The sequence below is a fragment of the Myotis nattereri genome, assembly GCF_964212035.1.
Source record: "Myotis nattereri genome assembly, chromosome: 10".
Classification (NCBI taxonomy): domain Eukaryota; kingdom Metazoa; phylum Chordata; class Mammalia; order Chiroptera; family Vespertilionidae; genus Myotis; species Myotis nattereri.
The window spans coordinates 34186873-34213006 of record NC_138085.1 but is presented as its reverse complement, the minus strand read 5'-3'; the positions used below and the strand labels follow the sequence as shown (position 1 = coordinate 34213006).

Sequence of the window (26134 nt, the reverse complement as noted above, 5' to 3'; positions counted from 1 at the left end):
GAATGAAGGATCCCCTGTAAAACTCCAGATCAGGAAATTCATTCTCTCTCATGAGCACACGCTGTGGATCTACCCGAAGTGTGTTTTGTACAATAGCGCTCAAAGGCTAAAACAGATACACTTTAATAAACACACCCCTCCCCAACACAGCAGATGGCAACTAGGAAGCCGCCTGAAGCAGTGTGAGAGAGCGCTCTCGCTCTTGCCTATCTTCTTCTCCTTTTTTTTTTTTAATATAACTATATTTATTAAATGGCATTCTCTATTGCAGACTCATTCTCTGCAGGAAAAGATATAGAAGGCAAGTGGGGAGCAGGTCCGAGAAAGGCCACAACGTCTGTGGACAGAACATGACAAAGGGGATATACCTCAAACTGAGGTTGTTTTTATTTATTTTTTTATTATTATTATTATTTATATTTTTAATTGATTTCAGAGAGGAAGGGAGAAGGAGAGATATATAGAAACATCAATGTTGGGAGCGAATCATTGATGGGCTGCCTCCTCACACCTCCTACTGGGGATGGAGCATGTGCCCTAAATAGGAATTGAACCATGATCTCCCCATTCACAGGTGAATGCTTAACCATTGAACCACACGGGCTTGGCGCTTTTTTTTTTTTTTATAGCCTTTGAAAATAAATTCATGGCACAATTAAATCACAAAACCCTAGAATTTTAGAGGTGAAGGATGGTTCAGACGTGGAATGGGAATAGCTCTGGACTGGGAAGAGTCTGGAGACCCTGGTCAGACACTCATTAGCGAGGCGGTCGGAATCAACGACTTCACCTTTCTGGACCTTCGAGTGGAATGAAGGGGAGGGGAAGGAGAGCAAACTAACATGGAGTTACCTCTCCCAGAGTTAGGTACTGTGCTACAGGTGACAGGTCTTAGCTCTTTTAATGTTCACAATCATCCCAAAGCAGGCATTGATCCACGTTTTAGAGACGAGAAACCCCGACTGCCTGCCAATTCCCAGAGCTCCGGCAGTGCCCAGAGAGCGCCCCTGCAGTGAGGGAAGTGTGGTTGCGTGTCCCTGATGGTTTCTCAGGCCCCCACATTTCCCCTTTTCATATCTCATCCTGGCCCCTCCTTCCCACTGCCGATAAGTCTGGAGTCTAGAGAAGTCGCCAGCTCTCCTGGGTCTTTCCTGGCAGAGTGGTGACCGCTGGTTTTATTCCCTTCTGTTCAGCAAAGGCGGGGAGTAGGTGGAAGACTGATGGAAAACCAACTCTTGTTTTATTGTTAGGTGACCAAGTCACAGTGAAGACTTAGGTCAGTTTGCTAAACCACTTTGAGTTTGCAGATCTTGGAGGGCCAGGGAGGGAGAGCTGGGTGAGGCTTCTTTTTGGTTCCCTGGGAACTAGCATTTGCTCAAGATAATCAGATCCTCAGTTACTTAACAACTGGATCCCACAACCCACGTACAAGACATTCACCCCGAGTTTCTGTCCTTATTTAAACTCTTAGAAGTATCTGTCTATTTAGTTGTCTATTGAAAACAAACTGCCCCCAACATGTCTGCCTTGAAGAGAAATGACATTTTCTTTTAAAATTCTAGTTTTTGGCAAGATTTTCATCCATTGTTTGCCTGCGTGGAGAAAGCAGAAGTCCAGGTGATCCAAAAATAGTTTCTAAGTCGTTTCCAAATCAATTGTTTCATTTTTCCCCACTGCAGAAATACTTTCCTAATTGCCCTGAATATTGTTAATGCCTTTTGTTGTTTCCAGCACATTGACAACATGATTGATGGTCCTGCTAGCCTGGTGAGGAAGGCAGGGCATATATTACATTATCCACAGTACTTAGGAGAAAACTCAGGCATAAAAAATGGCCATATTGTTAGTCCAAGATCACAGAGCCTAATAATGGAGGCTGACACTAGGGGGAATCTCTCTCTCTCTCTCTCTCTCTCTCTCTCTCTCTCTCTCTCTCTCTCTGTCATTGGCTTTCTGTCCAGTTTAAGCTGATAATTTAAAAGTATTTCCACATGTGATGTAACAGAGCACAGGAAAGTATAGCATGGTGGCTTGCTGGACCCCATTGGCTGTGTAAATCTGAGCATTGGGGAAATTCTACCATCATTTGTGCACATATACGTTATTTTATTTAAAGAAATTAGAGCTGACAAAGAGCCAGTGAATTCACAATTTCAATAGTGGCCCACACTTCCTAAGTTCGAATCTTTGCTCTACCATTTTCCTAGCCTCTCTAAACAGTGAGAAAAAAATATTGCACCCAAGTTATCTGCATTTATTTAAAAAATTGCCTTCAGCCAAAGACTTGGGAGCTAGAGAAAACAGGATTGCAAATATGACACCAACAGAATCCTGACAATACAGTGACATGGGATGCTAATGTCACCAGAGATCCTCTGAGCTGACAGATCAAAGTATAGTTGGCAGTACTGACACTATAAAGAAGTTCTTACAAAAGTAGTTTGTCTCAACAGCTAGTCAAACTGATTCCTTAGCATCACGGAGAAAGGCTGCCCATGCCACTCACCATTCTCCTAGAACCCGCCTTTCTTATTTCTTGATGCCTTTCTTTTGCTACCATAGCCTCCCTCTTTCCTATTATTATTATTATTATTATTATTATTATTATTATTTCATTGATTTTAGAGAGAGAGAGGAAGGGAGAGAGAGAAACATTGATTTGTTGTTTCATTTACGCATTTATTGGTTGATTCTATCATATGTGCCCTGACAGGACATCAGACCCTAAACCTTAGTGTTTCTGGAGGACACTAACCAACTGAGCTACCCGCCAGGGTTTCTCTTTCCTATTTAAATCTTACCCAGGATTTAAACTCTAACTAAATTTCCCCGCCTCTCTGTGAGATTAACTTGACTTCCCAAATGCAGCATCTCCCCTTTCTGAGCAACTCATTTAGCCCTTCGGAGGTTCACCTTTGCACAGTCCTCAGTGTTGTTGGTCTCACGTTCTGGTTCACTCACCTGGGTTAGGAGCCCCCTGAGTGTGAAGACCCTGGTCCTCACTTTTTCTGTGGCCTCCACGGGGGTCAACGTGGTGCCTCACATCTCAGGGGCATACGCTTTACAGTTGCAGGTGATTGATGCCAAATGGGATACAGAATTCCATGTTGGCCCTCTATTCACAGCATCAGGCAACGTAGCCTTCCCACCTGTGCCTGTAACAACCCCAGTTACAATCTTTTTGTTGTTGTTAATCCTCACTTGAGGATATGGTTTTTCATTGCTTTTCAGAGAATGGAAAGGGTGGGGGGAGAAAGAGAGAAGAGAGAGAGAGAGAGAGAGAGAGAGAGAGAGAGAGAGAGAGATGTGAGAGGGACATATCATGCCTCCCACACACATGGGGAGTGAACCTGCAACCTAGGTATGTGCCTTTGATCAGGAATTGAACCTGAGACCCCCGATGCTCTAATCACTTAGCTACACCGGCCAGAGCCCCAGTTAGAATATTAAACATCACTATTACCCCTGTGGATAAGGTTGCATGATTTAGCACATAAAAATACAGGACACCCGATTAAAAATGAATGTTAGGTAAACATTTTTTTAAAATATGAATACGTCCTCCATTTTTTTTTTTAATTTGACATTTAAGAATGAGATCAGACCTGTACTTCTATGATTCACTTTATTTGCCTCAATCTAGTCCTAACCCTGTCAGATTCTGTCTTTATTTATACATTTGATATTTGTTCAACATGGAATTTTTGCATAATTTAAATGTTCTCAAATATTGCATTGAAATGTTATTTAGCTTTATTACTGGGTTCTCTGGTGGCTCCTTACATTTTATACCTGAGGTGAGTACCTCTCCCCTCTCACCCTGCTCTCATCTTCATCGTCTCATTTGTAAAATGGCCATAATGATCTCTGCCACCAGCAGAATGAAGGGAGCCCAGGATATTTACTCACTAACTATTTTGTTTATCCACCCTGCTTTGTTTTTTTTCATTTGGCTTTATTGATGTTTAGAGGTAGAGCAAGGGAGAGGGTGAGAGAGGGAAACGCCATGAAACAACTGAGCCACACCGGTCAGGCTTTCCAGTGTGGTAGCCTGATGGCTGGGTGTGGCTCAGTTGGTTGAGCATCGACCCAGGAACCAGGAGGTCACAGTTCCATTCCTGGTCAGGGCACATGCCCAGGCTGCAGGCTCAATTTCCAGTGGGGGACGTGTTGGAGGCAGCTGATTGGTGATGTTTCTTTCTCCCTCTCCTTCTCCCTTCCTCTCTATATAAAAATCAATAAAACTAAAAACATACACACACATTTTGGCTTTTCAATGAAAACTCTATATGGTTACACATTAGACATTTGTTCTGAAAAGCTGCTTAATGAAACCTTGCAGCAAAGACGGACTGCTTTAAAAGGAGCTATATGTAGATCTGCTGGGTATGTGTCAGTGGTATGTGCCCAGGATTTTGTTGCAGGAAGAGAACATTTAACAACCCGTTGAGTGGTAGGTTCTGTGAAGCCACCAAACACGGTATCCCGTTAGTCACAATTTGTGACCTGGGATCCCATTTCATCATCTACACAAGTTTCTGCGGAGACCCTCATGATTTTATAGACCGCATGTGGCACAGGGTGAGGGAAACTGCCACCAGGACCGTGCATGAATAAATCCGCAGGGTGTTTGACTGAAGTTCAGATCATTTAATAAGTTTCACAAAGCTTTTGCACATACTTTTCTCTTAAAGGGAAGATAATGCCATTCATAAAGTTACCTGGAACTTTTTCTTCCTGGGGATTTGTTGTTGTGATTTTTTAAAAAGATAATGGAGGTTATTTTGTTTGGTTTTTAATGGTTTTACTATGGCCACCAAAAAGAAAGGAAGAAAAGAAAAGAAAAAAGAAAGTAGTTAGTGAAACTTCAAAACTTCCAAGTGAATAATTTACTAAATTTGCCTCTGCCTGTTAAAGTCATAAGGGAGCCCAGACAGCATGGCTCAGTGGTTGAGAGTCGACCGATGAACCAGGAGGTCATGGTTTGATTCCCAATCAGGGCACATGGGTCAATCCCCAGTGTGGGGTGTGCAGGAGGAAGCCAATCAATGATTCTCTCTCATCATTGAGGTTTCTATGTCCCTCTCCCTCTCCCTTCCTCTCTGAAGTAAATAAAAATATAATTAAAGTCATAAGGGAAATTTCCTCCTGACCTCAAGCTGTGGGCTTGTTATGGTGGTTAGCTTTCCACTGCATGATAGAGCAGAGATTAGAAATGCTTTATTTTCTAGTAAATCATCTCTTTTGATTTTGTTCCAGAAGTTACAGTGTGGCCTATGATACATTGGTATGACATTCTGAACTCTACTCAGTTACTGTAAATATTTTTTTCCACTTTAGTTTTTAACATCTCAACCTTATCTTCTATTCAGAAGAAGTGTGCTTACATAATAGGGAAGCACAAAATATTGGTATTTTAAGGCAAAAACAAAACATCCTTGTCATACTTACTTAATCACTAAGCATCTGGAGAAGGGAAGAAAACGTAGATTTGCATGGAGGTGAATATTAACATATGTGTAACTATCCTGGAGATGTATTGATTTTTATTCATATTTCAGAGTAAACAAAGTTGAGAGACCAAATGTATTATCTGTATATTGAAAATTATTATAAAACCATTCAGATTCCGCAACTCAAGTGTGTTTCTGAAATTTTTCAATCCTTATTGTCACTAATATTGAATTTTCTAAATCAGAAATTATTTCTCTTTTCTTAATAGACTGGGAGGAAGGAGAAAGGAGATCCTCTAAACATTGCAATTGATAAGATGACCAAGAAAACAAGAGATCTCAGGAGACAGGTACTGTTTTATGTTTGTTTTTATTTTAAGTGCATGGAACTTAGTGGTGCTTTCCAAGAATGGTCTTTTTTCCCAGGCTGCCTTTTTATACTTCAGGTTGCTATTCTTTGTAACATCCACAAACACACAGGGACACTTCATCAACAATGTAGAGTCTGCTGAGCAGACAGATGTGACAGCTGCAAGGGTGTGGTGATGAAAACCACCTCTGAGCAGGTAGCCTGTTCACTGCCCAGACCCAATCTTCCAGGTAGAGAGACCCGATGAATTCACTACCTCCTACATCTGGTTTGCAGGTTTTTCAGGTCCAAGTATGCAAAGAACTGGGCTCTGATTTCTGCTTGTTCTTGCTTAAACTTGGAGGCAGTTGATAAACTTGGAGTTTGGTGAATAAACAAGAATGCTAATGTTTTAGTGAGAAATATAACTCTTAATCTTTTGGACTAATTAAGGTCTCTGACCCAGTGTGCTCCCTTGGGGACATAAATCTACGTCAGATGCTCGTTTGGGAAGCAGGGAACCATAGCAAAGAATGTCAGTTGGATGGTGTAAATGGCTAATAGAATCATTCATCAGATGGGTATGTTTTTTCTTTTCTTTTCTTTTTCTTTTTTTTTTTATTTGAAGGTAGGATCTCTGGTCAGGGCTTCTTTTCATCTTGACAGTGCTATGGACAATGGTAAAATTTGTCCTGTGACCTTTATATGATACATTTCCACGGTGACCTTCACTTTCTTTGGTAGTACTCTTTCTCTAGAACAGCGGTTCTCAACTTGTGGGTCTCGACCCCTTTGGAGGTCGAACGACCCTTTCACATGGGTCGCCTAAGACCATCGGAAAACACATATATAATTACATATTGTTTTTGTGATTAATCACTATGCTTTAATTATGTTCAATTTGCAACAATGAAAATATATCCTGCATATCAGATATTTACATGATGATTCATAACAGTAGCAAAATTACAGTTATGAAGTAGCAACAAAAATAATTTTATGGTTGGGGGTCAGCACAACATGAGGAACTGTATTAAAGGGTCATGGCATTAGGAAGGTTGAGAACCACTGCTCTAGAAACTAGGATACCAGCCATTGTTACCATAAAATCCCGTCCTGCTTTCTGCCTGAGAGCCAGCCTGTCCCCTACTGGTAGCTTTCGCATATGTCCAGCTCCTTCATGATGTTAGTCAACTGGAGCCAAGCCCTGCCCTCCAGCCACACCTGCTTCACTTTCTGCAGCTGGAGAGGCTGGGCTGGCAGGGCTGCATCTAACACTCCATCAAGTACAGACGAGATTAGCCTGGGCGAGAATGGCCAAGGAGCATTTTAGAAACGCTTGGAATGGAGGAAGACGCCATTTCTGGTGATTGCTAGGGAACTGCTGGGCTGTCTTTGGGATATCACACACTTGAATAATGACCTTTAAAAGATATCCCAATTAGTTCCAGGCTATGCACACTCCAGGTTGACTGCCCAGATAACAAGTCCTTTTGGGAAAATAATTTCCTTATTTTACCTTGAAATAAGGGAGAATAAAACATTGTTCTCTTAGGCACTGGTAAATATTACCCAATACACACATGGCCAGGCCTGCCTCTGCTTGTCCTCTTAGACCATCTCTCTATAAAAATCCCCCATCTGATATGAACTGATATGGGTAATAGGAATTGGAACTGCGGTCAATGGGAAATATTGAATCAGGTGTGTGGAGCCCAGGGTTTTACTTCTAATTCTGCCGCTAAACGGGCTGTGTGACCGGGGATCCTTCTCTTCTTGGTCTTTTCTAACCTATAAAAATAGGGAGCCCAAATAGATCTGCAAGCTGTCTTTGAGCTGTATAACATTGAATGAGCCCAAAGGAAATCCTCATGGATTTTCTTTGCCAAAGGTCCTAAGGCCTCATATAGATTTTAAAAGCAGTGGGAGGGCACTGAGCATCCCTTCGAGGGCTCGCCATTGGCTAGATGGTCAACCAGGAAGAATTTATGAACTGCGTCCTTACCTCCCCAATCTCTTGGTCTTAGTTAGTGACCACTCTTTTACATCCAGGAGCCAGCACCCTCAGCTCCCTGCACTCATAGACCTATCCTAGCAAATGTTTGTCTTATTAGGAAGGAATGGATCAAGTAATTCTTACTCTGGTGTTAGAATTCTCAGGAAAGGGTTGCCTCTTTTTAGCCAAGGACTGATGAACTTTGAAGGTGGAATTTATGGTGGAATTGAGTGACAGCTCCTTGGAGAGCTTCTTTTAGGATGGCAGTGGAAGGAGTATGTCATCCCCTGAAATCATTCCATGCAGAATATATATATATATATATATATATATATATATATATATATATATCTACACTAATAAAAGAGAAAAATGGTAATTGGCGTACGGCGATACCCTTTTCATTGGCTAATCAGGGCTATATGCAAATTAACTGCCAACTAAGATTGGCAGTTAACTGCCAACAAGATGGCGGCTAATTTGCATATGTAGGCACAATGCAGGGAGGCGAAAGGGAAAGCAGGAAGAAGCCCGCTGCCACTGACAGTGATCAGAAACCCAGGGGGGAGCTAAGAGCTGGGGGGCAGGGCAAAGGCGGCCCTGGGGCCGCCTTTGCCCTGCCCCCCAGCCATGATCAGAGAATCAGACGCCTTTGCTGCCCTGGCCAGTGATAGCAGGAAGTAGGGGTGGAGCCAGCAATGGGAGCTGGGCACGGTCGAAGCTGGCAGTCCCAGGAGCTAGGGGTCCCTTGCCTGGGCCTAAAGCGAAGCCCATGATCGCAGCGCCCCCCGCTGCCACTGCGGGTACCCGCTGCCTGGACCGGACGCCTAGGCCAGAGGCATTAGGCCTGGGCAGGGGCGGAACCTGCAACCGTGGGGAGCTGGGGGTCCCCTGCACAGGCCTGACACCTCTGCCTGAGGCCTCAGGCCTGGTCAAGGGGCCGATCTGGTGATTGGTGATTGGAGGGTGATGAGGGTCAACTCCTCTGGCTGAGGCATCAGGTCTGGGTGGGGGGCGGAGCCGGGGATTGAGGGGATATGATGGTCCCCTTGCCCAGGTCAGAGGCATCAGGCTTGGGTGGGGGGTGGAGCAAGCGATCAGAGGGAGATGGGGGTCCCCTGCCCAGGCATGATTGCTGGGCCAGAGGCCTCAGGCCTGGGCAGGGGTCAGAGCCAGTGATGGGGGGAGATGGGGGTCCCCTGTCCAAGCCTGACACCTCTGGCGGAGGCGTCAGGCCTGGGCAAGGGGCCGATCAGGCGATCGGAGGGTGATGGGGGTCAACGCCTGAGGGCTCCCAGTATGTGAGAGGGGGCAGGCTGGGCTGAGGGACACTCCCCCCCCCCCACCACCACCCAGTGCACGAATTTCGTGCACCGGGCCCCTAGTATGTATGTATATATATATATATATATATATATATATATATATATATATATATATATTTCCTGCTCACCTTTCCCAAAGATTGAGAGGAATAGGGTAAAAAGAGAATTGTTTTATGACATTAAGACCCAAAAGTTATGGCATAATTTCATACCACATCCCTGAATGTGGTTCAGATATCTTTCTCTTCCCCAATCTGCCTTTCTAGAACAGGAATGGTTCCCATCTGTCAGTTCCATTCCTACCCATATGTCAGAATATTTTTGTCTCTCTCCCTATCTCTCTGTTTCTCCATGTTCACCTGTAGTGGTACAAAAACTGCTCTGATCTAAGCGTACAGAAGCTACCTAGCTCTCAGGCAGATTGAACATTCAAAGCTTAGCTCCATCCTCAGTTTAGATTTGGGTAGCGAGTTAATGGGATTAACACGTTTTTGACCTGAGTGGCTAACAGCACCTGTGTAGTGTGGCCCAGTGTATGTTACTGGTTCAAATGAATGTTTCCCTATCACTGAAATACTTTCTAGCCTTTCGATCACAGACAGCCTTTGTTATAAGAGATTCCAAATGAGGATCCTACGTTCTCCATTTTTACTTCCCAGTGTGCATGTGTTTCTTTATACAATATTTACAGCAATCAAATCACCTAGGAGAAAAAAGCTGAAATTAAAGAAAAATACTCCTGGTGATAGTCACGCTTTTCTTGCCACGCTTTTAATCTCCTGCCTCTTCCTCACAGCCCTGAAGTTGGGCAGAGTCATTCAGGAGGTGACCCTGGAGTCTCATGAAGTTCTAGTCACCAAATTTAAAAGAAATGAACTCAATCATGATCATTATCTTGGACATTCCTAAATGAAAAAAAAAAAAAAAAGTGGACTTAAACTTGTAGACACTTGAAGAAAAAATCAAGAGTAATTGACTAAAAAGATTTCTGTTCAAGTAGAATTTTAAAGTAAGTAGAATCCCTTTCCTCAGGCAATATATCCCAAGGAACTGGGGAGTCATAAATTGTGGGGAAAAGGTCGCAGGAACCCAAGGGTGTTATTTAACTCTGCTTGGCATGGGTCCATCTTGCCAATTAAACCAATGAGAGTGGTTGGTGGTAGAACAGAATTCTCTTCAGAGTATTTTGTTTGGAATTAAAAATGGATTTGGGGGACTATAACTGCCAGCTTTAAGCATTATGATTTAATTTTAGAGCTGTGGGCACAGTGCGCCCCATGTCTGAGCTATTGTCGCTGCCGTGATTCTGGAATCAGACCATTATAAAAATAAAAGCTTTTGGCTGAGTCCCCACCTGGGGATCTAGTGGCCCACATGGTCTATTCAGCCTTTAGAGAGGTCTCGGTCGGTTTCTGCCAGCTGCTGCTCGCTGTCCTCCTCCCATGTGCCACCTGTGGACTATTCTGGGCATAGTCTCTTCATTTTCCCTAAGCCCACAGAGATACTGGCTTGCCTTGGTCATTATTTTGATCCCTTTATTAGCCTTTTTTTTCCAAGTTGATAAGCAAATCAGGGCCCAAATATCTCCCTATGAAAAGCTAATTATTAATAATCATAACATGTTAGGGTAAACTTAGCACCTTTCTCATTCCCCAAACCAATCAAAGGCCCAATCTTTATCCCTTCAACCTTAATAGCTGTCACAATAATTCTAGCAATGAGATTTAGTAAGATTCAACTTGACAAGTGTCAATTTTGCTATTACAGTAAAAATATTTTCAACAGACAAAAAATTAAGTATAAAAAGCTTTTTTAAAAAAATATTTTTATTTCAGAGAGGAAGGAAGACGGAGAGAGATAGCAACATCGATGATGAGAGAGAATCATTAATTGGCTGCCTCCTGTCTCCCCCCGCCTCCCCCCCCCCACTGAGGATTGAGCTCCAAAACCGGGCATATGCCCTGACTGGGAATCAAACTGTGACTCCTGGTTTATAGGTCACTGCTCAACCACTGAGCCACACTGGCCAGGCAAAAGCATTTACATTGGGATGAGTACTTAATAGAATGCATTATGTAACAAAAGATTGAAAACAAACAAGCAAAATATGTCACTGGATGGTATGTGTAAAGGCCTATTTATGAAGACCCTGGCTCCAGATAGGACTGCATAAAAAAAAAAAAATCTTCCATGTTTAACAAGAAATAATTATAGCTGAAGAGTTTCCTCAGCTTCTTGTGATCCAGTTCCTTCCATAGGAACCACAGCTGAAGGTGGGCAGTCACCAGCAAGAGCTTGTCAAGTTCCTGCCCACAAACTGGAAACTAAATTCTAGCTGACATGTATTGAGTCCTTCCAGTGTGCCGGGCACTGTTCTACGTCTCTACACCAATGGACCACATTTGATCCTCATTCCAGCTCTGTGACATAGAGAAGGTTGCCACCATGATCATTTTCAGACGAGGCCAGGAAACAAAGCAAGGCACCCATGTCCACAAAGCATGTGGATGTGTGGAAGGTAGCCCAGGCAGTCTCGCTGTAGGGACTTGGCTCATGACCCTTCCCTACCCTGCCTGTCCGTAGACATGGCATATGCAGTTGGTTCACCCCTATACCAATCTACTCTGGGCGGTCACTTGGGGGTGCTTTGTGGTTTTCAGCAGCACCTCTACTACCTCAGGGTTCGGTGTGGGTGACATGCACACACTGCAGACAGAACAAAATAAATCTGTGGTGAATGTCAGAAATATGGTTCTTGTCCCTCAGGTCTCCAGCTGTTTTGGTTCACTAGGTCCTCTTTTTTAAAAGTGCTATTATGTTTCGGTAGTTATCTTCTTAAAGCATGAATTATAGACTTTCCAAAACATTTACAGAAAAAAGGAATTTTAAGGCATTCAATTATTTTTCTTGTATCTGCTCATAATGGGGCCAATTATTTTTAGATTCATTCTAAGAAAAAAATTTCAAATGATGTATTTCTGGATTGAATCTGCTTTTTCTCATAAGCACATGAGACTATATGGCTACAATAAAAACATTATGAAAAAGATCAATTTCCTCCATATGTTAAGGTTTGTGCTCTTTGCACTGAAAACCTATGTCAGAGGTAATCATCCCTGGAGTTGGGGCCCTAGGTAGATTGCCATGCTCACATAGAAGTTACGGAGACCAGAAGGGTTCACATAACCCTTGGGATTGAAAATACAGAACACCAATAACTCAGAGATAGCTGAAGACAAATGACAAGAGAAACACCAAAGATCAGAATTTAAAAGGCCAGGACAAAAAAGGCAGAGGTAGAGGAGGGCTCAAGGGCACTGTAAAGGCCATCCTTTGGACATGCCCCTTGATCACAGGTTATGTATTCAAGCTTCCTCTATCTTAGGAAACTCCTGATACAATAACCCTGAATGTTAGACTACCACATACCCATTTTTTTTTCTTTCTTCATTTTTTTCAAATGTTTTTATTGATTTCAGAGAAAAGAAGGGAGAGGGAGAGAGAGAAACATCAATGATGAGAGAGAATCATCGATTGGCTGCCTCCCGCATGCCCTCTACAGGGGATTGAGCTGGAAACTCAGGCATGTTTCCCTGACCAGGAATTGAACCGTGACCTCTTAGTTCATGGGTCCAGCTCAAACACTGAGCCACACGGGTCACATACTCATTTATCTCTTCGAAAACTCTCATTAGGCCAAGTTCAAGGTACACGAGTTCATCAGTTGAAACAGTTCTTAAAACATCCCTGTGGGCAAACTCTTCCCTCATGAAGACACTGTTCAAGTTTTGAAGTGGTTTAATTTATTCCTATAAGCCAGCATATGGTTTATCATACACATATAAGTGCAAGTTTGTGGAGGACACCTGAACCCTCACTAGCAAGTCTAGATCATGGAAAGAGTCTAGTAACATGATCAATATTGATCAATCAAATAATATAGTATACTGAGCAGAGGGATCCCTAACATATGTATGAATAAAAAAATGCTCAATTAAGTGGAAACTTCAGCTACTGATTTATTCTCTTCTATTAATTTCTCCAGGCCCCAGAAGTCAAAGAAAAATAGGAAGGGTAAGGATAAGTAGCAATGACTGAGTCTCAAATCACATTCAATAGAATGTCTGCATTTGGTTCAATGTCTGACACCTGTTTTAGGCCATTAAGAATCTTGATCCTGTCACTAGTGTTCTCAACTTATGGGTGTCGACCCCTTTGGCCGTCGAACGACCCTTTCACAGGGGTCGCCTAAGACCATCCTGCATATCAGATATTCACATTACAATTCATAACAGTAGCAACATTACAGTTATGAAGTAGCAACGAAAATAATTTTATGGTTGGGTCACAGCATGAGGAACTGTATTTAAAGGGCCAGAAGGTTGAGAACCACTGCACTAGATGATCCTCTATAGTAGCGGTTCTCAACCTGTGGGTCGCGACCCCTTTGGGGGTCGAACGACCCTTTCACAGGGGTCGCCTAAGACCATCGGGAAACACATATATAATTACATATTGTTCTTGGGATTAATCACTATTCTTTTATTATGTTCAATTTGTAACAATGAAAATACATCCTGCATATCAGATATTTACATTACGATTCATAACAGTAGCAAAATCACAGTTATGAAGTAGCAACGAAAATAATTTTACGGTTGGGCGTCACCACAACATGAGGAACTGTATTAAAGGGTCGCGGCATTAGGAAGGTTGAGAACCACTGCTCTATAGAATTATAAAATTTTTTTAAAAAATCTATCATATTTTCAGATTTAGATTTTCAGCAATAATGATTTAAATATATTTAAATATAAATATACTAGAGGCCTGGTGCACAACATTCATGCACGGGGAGGGTGGATCCCTCAGTCTGGCCTGCACCATCTCGCAGTCCGGGACCCCCAAAGGGTCCTTAGCACTGCCACAGAAGCAGGAGAGGCTCCCGCCACCGCCACTGTGCTCACCAGCCTTGAGCCTGGCTTCTGGCTGAGCGGCACTTCCCATGTAGGAGTGCATTGACCATCAGGGGACAGTTCCTGCATTGATCATCTGCCCCCTGGTGGTCAGTGTGTGTCATAGCAACCAGTCGTTCCTCTGTTTGGTCGATTTGCATATTAGCCTTTTATTATATAGGACTAGAGGGCCAGTGCACAAAATTAGTGCACTCAGGGAGGGTGGGTCCCAGAGTCCCGCCTGTGACCTCTCGAAGTCTGGGAGCTCTTAGGGGATGTCCTTAGTGCTGCCACAGAGGAGGGAGAGGCTCCTGCCACTGCCACAGCACTCATCAGCCTTGAGCCCAGCTTCTGGATGAGCGGTGACCCCCTGGAAGTGCACTGACCACCAGGGGACAGCTCCTGCATTGAGCATCAGCCCCCTGGTGGTCAGTGTGCATCATAGCAACCAGTCATTCTGCTGTTTGGCCGATTTGCATATTAGCATTTTATAATATAGGATAGTTAGCCCAGCTGGTGTGATTCAGTGGTTGAGCAATGACCCATGAACCAGGAGGTCACAGTTTGATTCCCCATCCAGGCACATGCCCGGGTTGCGGGCTTGATCCTGAGTAGAGGTGTGCAGGAGGTAGCTGATCAAATATATGTAAAAAAATAAATATATGCATATTTAAATATATATATGTATATATTTTAGTATGCCCTTTTAGGTTACCAGGAAATTCATTTTAGGCAGCCATCCTGCTTAAGTGAGGTTGACCCATATTCATTGTTGGAGACCTTGTTGAAGTTGGGATTTCTTATTCAAAACTGTCATTGGAGACCATTTTAAAGTGCGTTGTGTAAGAGTTTGCCACGGAATTAAGGTGTTTCTAGAGCTGATGATAACAGCTCCCTGCCTTGATTCTGACTGAATGTACCCAGGGATCATTGCAGCCAGCTTGTGGCCAAATATATCTCTTCCATTTGACCCCTCCATGCTGAGGTTACCTTTTATTACCTGAAAAGACATCTGGCATCAGTTTTCCCAGGGGAAATTTCCATCAGGACACCTGATATTTCTTTATCTCCCCATTGCCTGAGGAGACTGGATAAATCTAAAAATTAGAAAGGGAATCTCCTTGCAGGCTCTTGCCTCTCCTGCTGTTCCCACCAGCCTGCTGGAAGCCTGTTTGCTCTAGGACAGTGGTTCTCAACCTTCCTAATGCCATGACCCTTTAATACAGTTCCTCATGTTGTGGTGACCCCCAATTTCATTGTTACAAATTGAACATAATTAAAGCATAGTGATTAATCACAAAAACAATATGTAATTATATATGTGTTTTCTAATTGTCTTAGGCGACCCCTGTGAAAGGGTCGTTCGACCCCCAAAGGGGTCGCGACCCACAGGTTGAGAACCGCTGCTCTAGGATCTCACAGCTTTGTACCTTCCTGAATGCCGGGATGCCACTGATGAGGCTGAGGGAATTCAACATCACTCTTTGCATGGGTAGAAACTTATGAAGAAGGTGATGTTGGTTATAATATCCATCTGTTTACTTTATATGCCCTTAACAATACTTAGTCCTCCTTCTTGGCCGAATGCATTTCCAGGATATCTTAGAGCCAAATCCTCACCTCACCCCCACCTTACACAATTGTGAGTTTTCCAGTGGGATCAGCTTCTAAGAGAATTGCAGCTCCGTGTAACTCCTCTCATTATCATTCTTTACATCCCCACAAGCCACTCAGTCTAGTTGATTCTACCTCCTAAATGCATTTCAAGTCTCTTTCTTCTTCTCCACTCCCATTGGCACTGTTTAATGGCTCACGAAATGATGGTCACAGCCTCCTATCCAGTCCCTGCCCCAGCCCCCTTGCTGCCTTCATCTCACTGTAGCGCCAGCAGTCTGTTAAGCCAGTATTCACACATCCTTGTGCCTTTGAACTTGCTGTTGCTTCTGCCTGGAACATCCCTCCTCTCTCTCTCTTTTTGTTTATTTTCCTTTCAGAAAAATTTACAACTTTTTCTATACGACTATTAGCTTTAATGTCACCTGATCACAACTTTATCCAATTTCTATAAATAGGTTTTATCCAATAGGCTCAAAGAGCATTTAAAAATGCCTTTATCAAGCCCTAGCTTGTTTGACTCAGTGGATAGAGTGTCAGCCTGCATACTGAACGGTCCTAGGTTTGATTCCAGTCAAGGGCACGTGCCCAGATTGCAGGCTTGATCCTCAGTAAGGGGGGCGGGGGGGGCATGCAGGAGGCAGCAAATCAATGATTTTCTCTCATCACTGATGTTCCTATCTCTCTCTTCCTCTCTCTTCCTCTCTCCTCTCTGAAATCAATAGAAAATATATTTTAAAAAATGGAAGAAAAAAATAAAAATACCTTTATCATGACACTTTTTGCAATGGATTTAAGTTGTTTTATATGTTTTTGCTTATGCAGTGTCCCGTTCCTCTCCTTTTTTAAATGTTCACTGGATGATATATATATATATATATATATATATATATTTGTTTTGTTGTTGTTAATGCTCACCTGAAGATATTTTTCCATTGATTTTTAGAGAGAGTAGAGGGAGGGGGGAAAGAGAGAAACATCAATGTAAGAGAGAGAGACACATCCATTGGTTGCCTCTCACATGAAACCTGACCAGAGCCAGGGATGAAACCTGTAACCAAAGTGTGTGCCCTTAACCGGAATCGAACCTGGGACCATTCAGTCCATGGACCAATGCTCTATCTACTGAGCAGCTAGGGCAATTTTTAAAAAATGGAATTTTAGCGAGAGAGGAAGGGAGAATAAGAAACATCTGTGTGAGAGAGAAACATTGATCGGTTGCATCCTGTAACTGCCCTGACTGGGAATTGAACCTGCAACCTTTTGGTGAATAGGATGATGCTCCAACCAACGGAACCACCCAACCACAGCTATTCTTTGTTTCCTTAGGGCATATCCTAGTGCAGTGATGGCGAACCTATGACACGCATGTCAGAGGTGACACGCAAACTCATTTTTTTGGTTGAATTTTCTTTGTTAAATGGCATTTAAATATATAAAAAAATATCAAATATATAAGTCTTTGTTTTACTATGGTTGAAAATATCAAAAAAATTCTATATGTGACACTGCACCAGAGTTAAGTTAGGGTTTTTCAAAATGCTGACACGCCGCGCTCAAAAGGTTCGCCATCACTGTCCTAGGGGCCAAGTAAAGTAAGCCTGCACCACACAGGCGCTGAAAGAATGAAAAATCTCCTGTATGCAACCATCCTACCAAGAAATATTTCAATCATCAACTTCCTGCCATTCTAAACTCTCATGTCCCTGGTCCCATTGTTGTCAGAACTAGATTTGTTAACTTAAAAAGTCTACGTACACTCTGATCATATTGGTTATTTTCCTTTACAAAGACAGCTTCCATTCCCTAACCCAGAAGTTTTCTAAGCGGGGCTGGCTTTTGAAAAGTCAGTTCAAGACCCTGCTGAAATGCAGATATATGGCTTTATCTGGGGAGATTCTAATTTCGTGTATATATGGTGGCTCCTTAAACTCTGTACCATAATAAGCTTCCAAATAATTTGTGATGTCCGATCAGGTTTGAATTCCACTGCCTTTGTCCCTGACAATGGGAACTTCAGACCTCATTGTAACTTGTTGGGGGGTGTATTTGAGGATCTGTGAAGACCTCCAACTACTCCCCAATCCGTGTGGCCTCTGTTAGACCTCACCTCTTCACAGATACAATACCTGTTGCAAGGGCTGGAGAATCCATCGCCTCATGGGCCAAGATTAGAAATGGATGTTCTGATTGCTTTCTCTGCCGTGTTGAAAGGCTTGCTTGGCCAGATCTGTGCTTTCTGGGACAGGGCCAAGACAGGAGTGAGGTGAGCGAGACCCTGGTCTTGGGCACACCCTTTTAGGGAGCACACAAAAACCCTCAATAATCAAGATAAATTATATTGCCTGGCCAGCGTGGTTCAGTCAATCTATGAACCCGGAAGACTGGGTTCAATTCCCAGTCAGGGCACATGCCCAGGGTTGCAGGCTCAATCCCCAGTGTGTGGCATGCAGGAGGCCTCCGATCAATGATTCTCTCCCATCATTGATGTTTCTATCTCTCCTTCTCCCTTCCTTTCTGAAATCAATAAACATATATTTCAGAAAAAGATTAATAATATTTTTACACGGTGTTTTGTCTTTTCCTGCCAGAAACAGTTCCAATTTTTCCCACAAGGCTTAATTTAAATGTCAACTGATCATCACAACTTTTTACCCAATTTGGAAAATCAAAATTAATCCACAAGCAAATGATCAACATTGTAAATAAAGACAAAATTAGTAACAGGGCAATGCTGAGCCTGCCATATTGAAGCTTAAAGCAAAAGAAAAAAAAATAGCAGCACTGATTCTGTCTTTATTTGCAGTGTTTATGATGGGAGAACCTTCCCTTAGTTTTGGCTCTGCTCTGTCTATAAAGCCCTTACTCACCTGCCGTATCACAAAGTTCCCTTCAAAAGTCACAAAGTCAAGTTGCTTTCTTCCGCCCATCACCCGCCCAACATTAAGTGGCAAAAGGGCCGACTTTTAAATTTTATGAGACCTTGGACTCCAGATTTGAAGGCCGATTTGAATTGTGGTGTCTTTTAGGCTGTCTTGCTCCAAATGCATTTCTTCTGGATGTTTATCGCAGTGACACCGGCTTTTTATGGCGGTCTGAAGTGCTTCAGAGCAAACGGAGAGCATTTTAATACCACTGATTTACTCTTCCGGGTCTACCGTAATTTTCTTACTGCCTAATTATGAGGCTTGCTTTAATTTACTCCACACATAATGTTTACTGATGCACATATGGTGCCACATTTCAGGAAACTACCCAGAGCAGGTATTTTTGTCAGTCTGGAGCATGGAAAATTTCCTTCATTTACAGAAAGAAAGAAAGAAAAAAAAGGTAAGCAATGTAATTGTCTCGACAAAGAATGTCCCCCAGGGAGAGAGGCGAAAATCATACGTAGCTTTAATTTCAGGAAGAAAGATACAATCCCTTTAAATTCTTATTTTAAAAGCTGAATGATGATTATATGATTCCATTTGTTTAAAGATTATCAGTTACCCTAAATGTCAGGTGCGGGGGTAGGAATTGGGGAAAAAGAGAGGGAGGAGAGGAAAATGATAATTCTTTCTGGGCTTATTTCTCAACTTTCTTTGAGGAAAGAAGATAAGGATTCAGTAGCCATAGGCTCTTAGGAGTAGAAGGGATGTCTACGGTCTTTTCCCAGGGCAACGGGTCTTTAATTCAGCATTTCTAAGGCCCCCCTTCGTCGGCCTCTGTTTTAGAGATGGGAGCTTATCCCTTCACCCAGCAGCAGCTGGTACCATTATTGGACAATTTTAGTAGTTAGAAAATTGAGTTAAGATCAGTGATTTTGTAATTATCAACCATTGATGTTGGATTTGTGCTGAAAAACCGATGTTTTTTTCCCCTCCTACTTTGCCGAAGTTTAAGGCCCAGATAAAAGCTTTAGTGAAGAACTCTATTTAGAGTTTCAAAGGCCTACAAATAGGGACTATTATTGCATATGCATTCATGGCTGTACGATCAATTGGCTTGCCTTTCCATAGCTCTGAGTGCTATGCGTGGTTTGGCTTGGGAACTGAGCAGCTGATGTTCTCTTGTCATGGAGACAGCTGAAATAACCAGCTCTTTAGGCCCGCTGATCCAGGGCTCCCATTTGTATTGGGTTATGGAGGGAGGTTTGCTGGGATTCTTGTCTGGCAACCAGAAGGGTTCAGGAATCTGGAGAAGGCTGTGTGTAGATTAAATAAGAGTCCAGAGATGAAGCATAATTTTAAAAGCCATTTGGGGGTCAGAGGAACCTAGTTTAAAGGAAACTAATATCTAAGTTCTAAGGTCTAACTCTAAGGTCTTCTTGTCCCAGGACCCCAGGCTTTTTATTAACACAAATTGTCCTGAGGCGAGGCAGAGAGATACACTTCAAAGGGTATACACAAGCATTGTCAGAATGGGGGAATTAGCCTATGGCTGTTCAGGTGTTTGGCCAGTAGGAGGCAATAACATGTAGATTAAGACACCCTTAGCTGTCTGGCAGCCGAGCAATCATCCCTTTTCAGGTTTGGGGAAATGCCCTCAGCCATTCCCAGATGCAGCCCTGCTGGAATTGGTTTCCAGCAGAGGTCAGAAGAGCAAACTGTCTGACATTTGTTGTGTCCATTCTTTCCTTAACACTTAATCGTCAATTCTGCAGAGGGGGCATTACTATCAAAAACGTTTTATTTTCAAGAATAGTCTTGACAGTAGGATTACATTTCTTACTGATATAGAGTTTAAAGTTCAAGACTACTGTACTTTTATATATATATTGATTTCAGAGAGGAAAGGAGAGGGAGAGAGAGATAGAAACATCAATGATGAGAGAAAATCATCCTGATCAAGCCCAAAACCTGGGCATGTGCCCTGACCAGAAATTGAAGTGTTACCTCCTGGTTCATCAGTCAATGCTTAAGCACTGAGCCCTGCTGGCTGGGCCTGAAGCCTGTCCTTTAAAAGAGTGCACTTGTTAAACTTGATACACTTTGCTCTTAGTTTATAGCTTTTATTAGAATTCCGTTAATAAGAAGACTGTAAGATAAATATAAATTAATAATGAGTCTTGAGATTCTCAATAATAATCAAAATAATAGGTTTCCTGTTTAATATAATCACCATTTTTTTCTTCCTTAAACCATTCATATCTGTGTTGAGCCCCATGCAAGACACTGAACCATGAATAATATTTTCATAATTATTTTTCTAATTAATCATAAGAGAAAAAAGTAAAGGACTTTCATTTTAGGTGGGAGGAGGTAGCAGATTAAGTGCAGATCAAGAGTCTAGTGGACCTGCCCGTTATTCAGGGCACAGCAGTTGACTGGATTCCAGGATGAAAGAAGAACCATTTGTCCTGAGAACTTTGGTGATAAAAGGGGATTTTTCCATCTGATCCAACCAATAAGTGCTTGTCAGAAGTCTGGGCGATCAACCACTCCCCGCTACCTCCTCTCTCATTCCATGGTTTCTTAGTTTTTCATGAATACAGCAAGTCTATTAACAGTTAAGGGCAGGCAGGATATCTATATTTTCATTTGATTCCTTCATCGTCAGTGAGGATCAAGCTGCCTTAAATAGCTGCGGTTGGCGTGGTTACTGTGTAAAAGGGAGGGACTGAAAAGCTTAAAACCACCTTTGGTCACGGCAAGGTGGGAGGTCCAGGCAATGAAACATGCAGTGGGAGGTGACGAGTTGCAGGGGCAGGAGGGAGTCAGCACTAATGAACCATGTCTGACTGATCAGATTTCCCTCAGCCCCTCCTTTGAAATCCGCAGGCTTAGATCAAGGTGGCCCTGAGGCTGTATCCACAGATGCCATGATAACTAGTTGAAAGGAGATCACTTGTGATTGATCAACTAGTCATTACATCCTTATATTACCATAGCAACCAGCTTGCCTGTGGCTCTTTGGGCACATGCTCTGTGTGTTTGGCCAGTCTGTGGAAGTACCCTCAGTACTGTTGTCAGATTAGAAGAAAAGATCAGTATTTGGAGTCTAGTCCAAGTTAGAGCACCTGTATCAAGCAGGCTGGGCAATCCAACCAGAAATCTTTCTAATCCAAATACGTTTTTTAGGAAAAGCCAACAACTTCTGCTCGTATATCCTCTTCATTCCTCATCTCAAAACTTTTGCTAGAAAAAAAATTCCTTAGAGACCACTGGGATAATCTGTTTTCTTGCAGAACATGAGACAAAAAACTTGGTCAAATCATACCAGTCACACGGGACACTTTGGTGCTCCGCAGGGCCGTCTCTAGCCTCCTCAGTTGCTTTTTAAAATATATTTTTATTTATTTCAGAGAGGAAAGGAGAGGGGAGAGAGATACAGACATTGGTGAGAGAGAATCACTGATCTGCTACGTCCTGCACACCCGCATTGGGGGATCAAGCCTGTAACCCAGACATGTGCCCTGACTGGGAATCGATCCTGAGACCTCCTGGTACCTGGGACTATGCTCAACCAACTGAGCCACACTGCCTGGCCCTCCTCAGTTTCTTAAAAAATTAGCTGCTGGGCCCAGCAGCTGCACAGTGACAAGTAAGCTGTGGGCGGGTGGAGCTTGGGAGAGCCAGGGACTCGCAATAGGGATGCAACAGTGACATGGACAGAGTGGCGGGGCTATAAGTCTATCAGTCACTGATGAACAATCTAGAACTGGTGCCTGCAGACTACTGCCTGTCCCCTCAGTCAGGCCCTCTGACTGTTTTTGTAAAGAACACTGTATTGTGAGTTTTTTGTGTGTTACAATGGCAAAGCTGAGTAGCTGTGGCAGACAGCAACAGGCCATAAAGACTAAAATTCACACTATCTGGCCCTTTACGGGAAAAGCAAGCCAACACATACTCTAGAAGTGAGTCTGCTTGAGCTAAAACAAATATGGTATAAGAGTTCAGATTCCCTGAAAACAACAGCACATATACAAAGAAAGGCATAAGGACCTTAAAGCATCTGACTCTGTCTGACTTTCCCTTGAATGAGGACAGCACCAGTCATATTGTGGGATTTCCACAAACTTGGAAATATGGAATGATCATTAGGCCTCTGAAATGAAGCCCCTCTAGGGAAAAATTCAGCACTGTTGGAAAAGCAACCGTGTGCAATAAAGACAGGAAGTGAAGAAAAAAAGCATAGGGTGGCAGACTCTGGAAAGAGAAGTTAGCTCACGGTTATCCATAATTGGATTGGAGTAGAGAGCATGGTGAATGGTTTTCTGTTCTAGCAAATGTGAAGGACTCTTCAATGACCACAAGTGGTCAGAAGCTTCAAAGGTTCATTTATAAGTGGCATCTGTACCAGCTAGTAAGTGCCATCATCCCTCTTCACTCAAAAGCATCTTATACGTCCACATTTCCCATCCTGCTCAGGTAAACTAAAGTGTCACTCATAGAATACCTGGAGTGGGAACTGGTAAGTTTTGAGTGGCGTCTTCCCAGGGACTCTTGTATTTACAATGGGACTCTTCTGAGACCCACAGGACTGGTGCTGTAATGTGGAATGGCAGGACATATGGAAGGATGGGGCCAGATGACCCTACCTGGGCAAATCTGTGCCAGGTGTGTAGGATTGACCTCACCAGAAAGAAATATATGGTTTAGATCATTGTTCTCTGTGTCTTGCTTCAAACTCTTTAAACACACACACACACACACACACACACACACACACACACACACACACATACTCACATATATATATATGACTTCAGAGAGGAAGGGAGAAAAAGAAAGAGAAACATCAATGATGAGAGAGAATCATTGATCAGCTGCCTCCTGCAGGCCCCCTACTAGGGATCGAGCCCACAAATCTAGGCATGTGCTCTGACCAGAAATCGAACTGTGACCTCTTGGTTCATAGGTTGGCGCTCAGCTACTGAGCCACACTGGCCAGGTAACCATACATCTATATCTATCTATCTATCTATCTATCTATCATCTATCTATCTATCTATCTATCTATCTATCTATCTACCTACCTATCTATCTATCATCTATCTATCTATCTATCTATCTATCTATCCTAATATGCAAATAGACCGAACAGCAGAACAACCGAACAACCGGTTGCTATGATGTGGGCTGACCACCAGGGGGCACGCGTGGAACATGGCAGGCATTGGCAGCAGGTGGCAGAGTGCAGAACATGGCATGCAATGGCTGCGACGGGATGGTGGAGCAGGTGAGCGGGGGTGCCAGATCAACATGGAGTGCCGATTGCTGTCATTGGGGTGAGCCTCTGGTGGTTACTGAAAATTATTTGCTCCAGCACACCACGGTCCCACCTGGTGCTTGTACCTGCTGCTGGCGCCAGCCCCACCTACACCCGCTGGTGATGTCCTCACTCGCACCTGCAGCCGGCGCTGGACCCACTGCTCGTACCCGCCGCCAGTGCCTGGTGCTGGTCCTGATCCCTCAGTGCCATCAGCAGGTGTGAGCAGTGGCTGCAGGCCCAAATCGCCCCTGAGGGTTTCTCCACCTCCCCTGCTCCTGAGTGGCAGCAGTCACTGCTCACACCTGCTGATGGCGCTGGCCCCAATCGCTCCACACCATCAGCGGGTGCCAGTGGGCTGGTGCCTCAGCAGGTGGGATCAACGGGGCTGCCGGCAGAGAGGGGACTGGGGACCGCAGTGGGAGGGGCCAGGTGGAGGCCCAGAGGATGGGCTGAGACCCACCCCTGTGCCCACTGAAGCCTCGTGGCCCACAGTTCCTTTCAAGGTATATGAATTTGTGCACTGGGCCCCTAGTGTTTTATAGGCTTCTGCTGTTGGCCTGACATCAAATTCATCCATTTGATGATTGTTTCTCCCAATTGCCAGTGAGGGGATCAAATCTTCTCTTTGAGCAGCATTTCCTAAGTTTCCTAAGGGTCCTTGCTGGGTTGAATTTATTGGATGTAATTCGTTACTCTCTCACACTGGATTCAAGCAGCTTGTGCCCATTTAATGCCAGTTAATCAGTGACAGAGAGTAGATACTCAGAATGAAATATACAGTCATTTAATCTTCTCCTTTCGTGGTAAACAATCCTGAGGGAATTTAATGCTAAGGGACAGTGGTTGACTAGGTGTGGGAGTGAAGGATAGAAAAAAATGATGACCTTTGTCCAACTGGGATTTGTGAACTTAAACATGCAGCTTTATACACATAAAGAACTTAAGTAAATTAGAACTATTCTTAGAATTGGAAGACATTTGCTATGTATAATCAGTGACTCTCCCTTTCCTCATTTTTACAACAACAAAAAAAAATGATGCTAACCCTGCTAACCACATCTCCCCACCTCCCATCGGGACATTGTAAGGAAGGTCAAATGAAATAATGTCTAGGAAAGTTCTCTACAAGCAATAAAAATGAACATGCACAGGATTATTATTAAAGGCAATAAGCAGCCAGAAACTGAGTAGACCTTCCAAATATACAAGAGAACCAGGTTTCTTTTCAATGAGGGTTAAGGGATCTGAGTAAGGTAGTTATACTAGAAATGTCTTTTCCACCTTCATCCATGATACCCAAAATGCCACCCTTTTGAAATGCCAGACCCTCTGGGCTAAGAAACTGGGTATTTGAAAGTATGTCTGTCCTGGTGGGAGGGTAGAGAAATCCCGAGAGAACTTTGAAATCTTAGGCAGTATGATGTGAAGGAAATGTGACCAATGTGGACTATTTTAGAGTATTCCTTAGGCCAGCCTCCAACACATTTAACAGGATAACCTCATTTGTGAAGTCAGTCAAGTATATGTGGTCACTGTCGCTTTATTAGTAATTGTGAATTGAGACAGTAGAGGAGTTTTTAGCAGTGAGAGTAGATGGTTTGCCTTGTTTATCTTTGTGTCCATGGCAAACATAGTGCTTGGGGTACCAGACGCTCCTAAATGCTAGCAGAAGAAATGAATGTGTGAACACCAATCACTGAGTATAAAGAGTAGAATAAAGTAAAAAAGAGATAAAATATGCATTTCCTCTCTGTGAAAATCTCACTATTTTTATAATAAGGTTCTTTTCCCTTTGATTTTATTGTATTACTATCTACTCTATTATATTTTTGTGTGTGCATTTGCTCTTATTTTTTGGCATAGCATTGAAATATTTTTAATAATAGCTTGATGTTTGTGTAGATTTTTCTTTCTGAATTTTTATTCCCCCTTGAAATTAAACAAGAAAAGATTTTAAATGCACAATTGAAGACAACTAAGGGACTGTTATTAGTTTTTCAAGAATGAACATCTAGAGCCAAGGTTATACAATGGGGAAAGGATAATCCCTTCAATAAAGGGTGAAAGGAAAACTGGCCAACCACAGGCAAAGAATAAAACCGGACTCCTGTCTTACGCCGTGCACAAACATCTCCTCAAAACGGACTCGACTTGAATGTAAGACTTAAAACCATAAAACTTTTAGACGATAACTTAGAAGTTAATCTCCTTGACATTGGTTTTGGCAATGAGTTTTCAGATTTAAC

General features: G+C 43.0%; 1 protein-coding gene across 3 annotated transcripts in view; it reads left to right on the top strand.

Annotated features, from left to right (window-relative positions):
- The window catches only part of CTNNA2 (catenin alpha 2), a 1107789-nt gene that overhangs the window by 843941 nt on the left and 237714 nt on the right, over positions 1-26134 (top strand). For all 3 annotated transcript variants that reach the window (XM_081101401.1, XM_081101400.1, XM_081101399.1), the window contains one exon: positions 5723-5803. In XM_081101401.1, coding sequence (XP_080957527.1) covers positions 5723-5803 — 81 coding nt within the window. The remainder of the gene's footprint in view (positions 1-5722; positions 5804-26134) is intronic.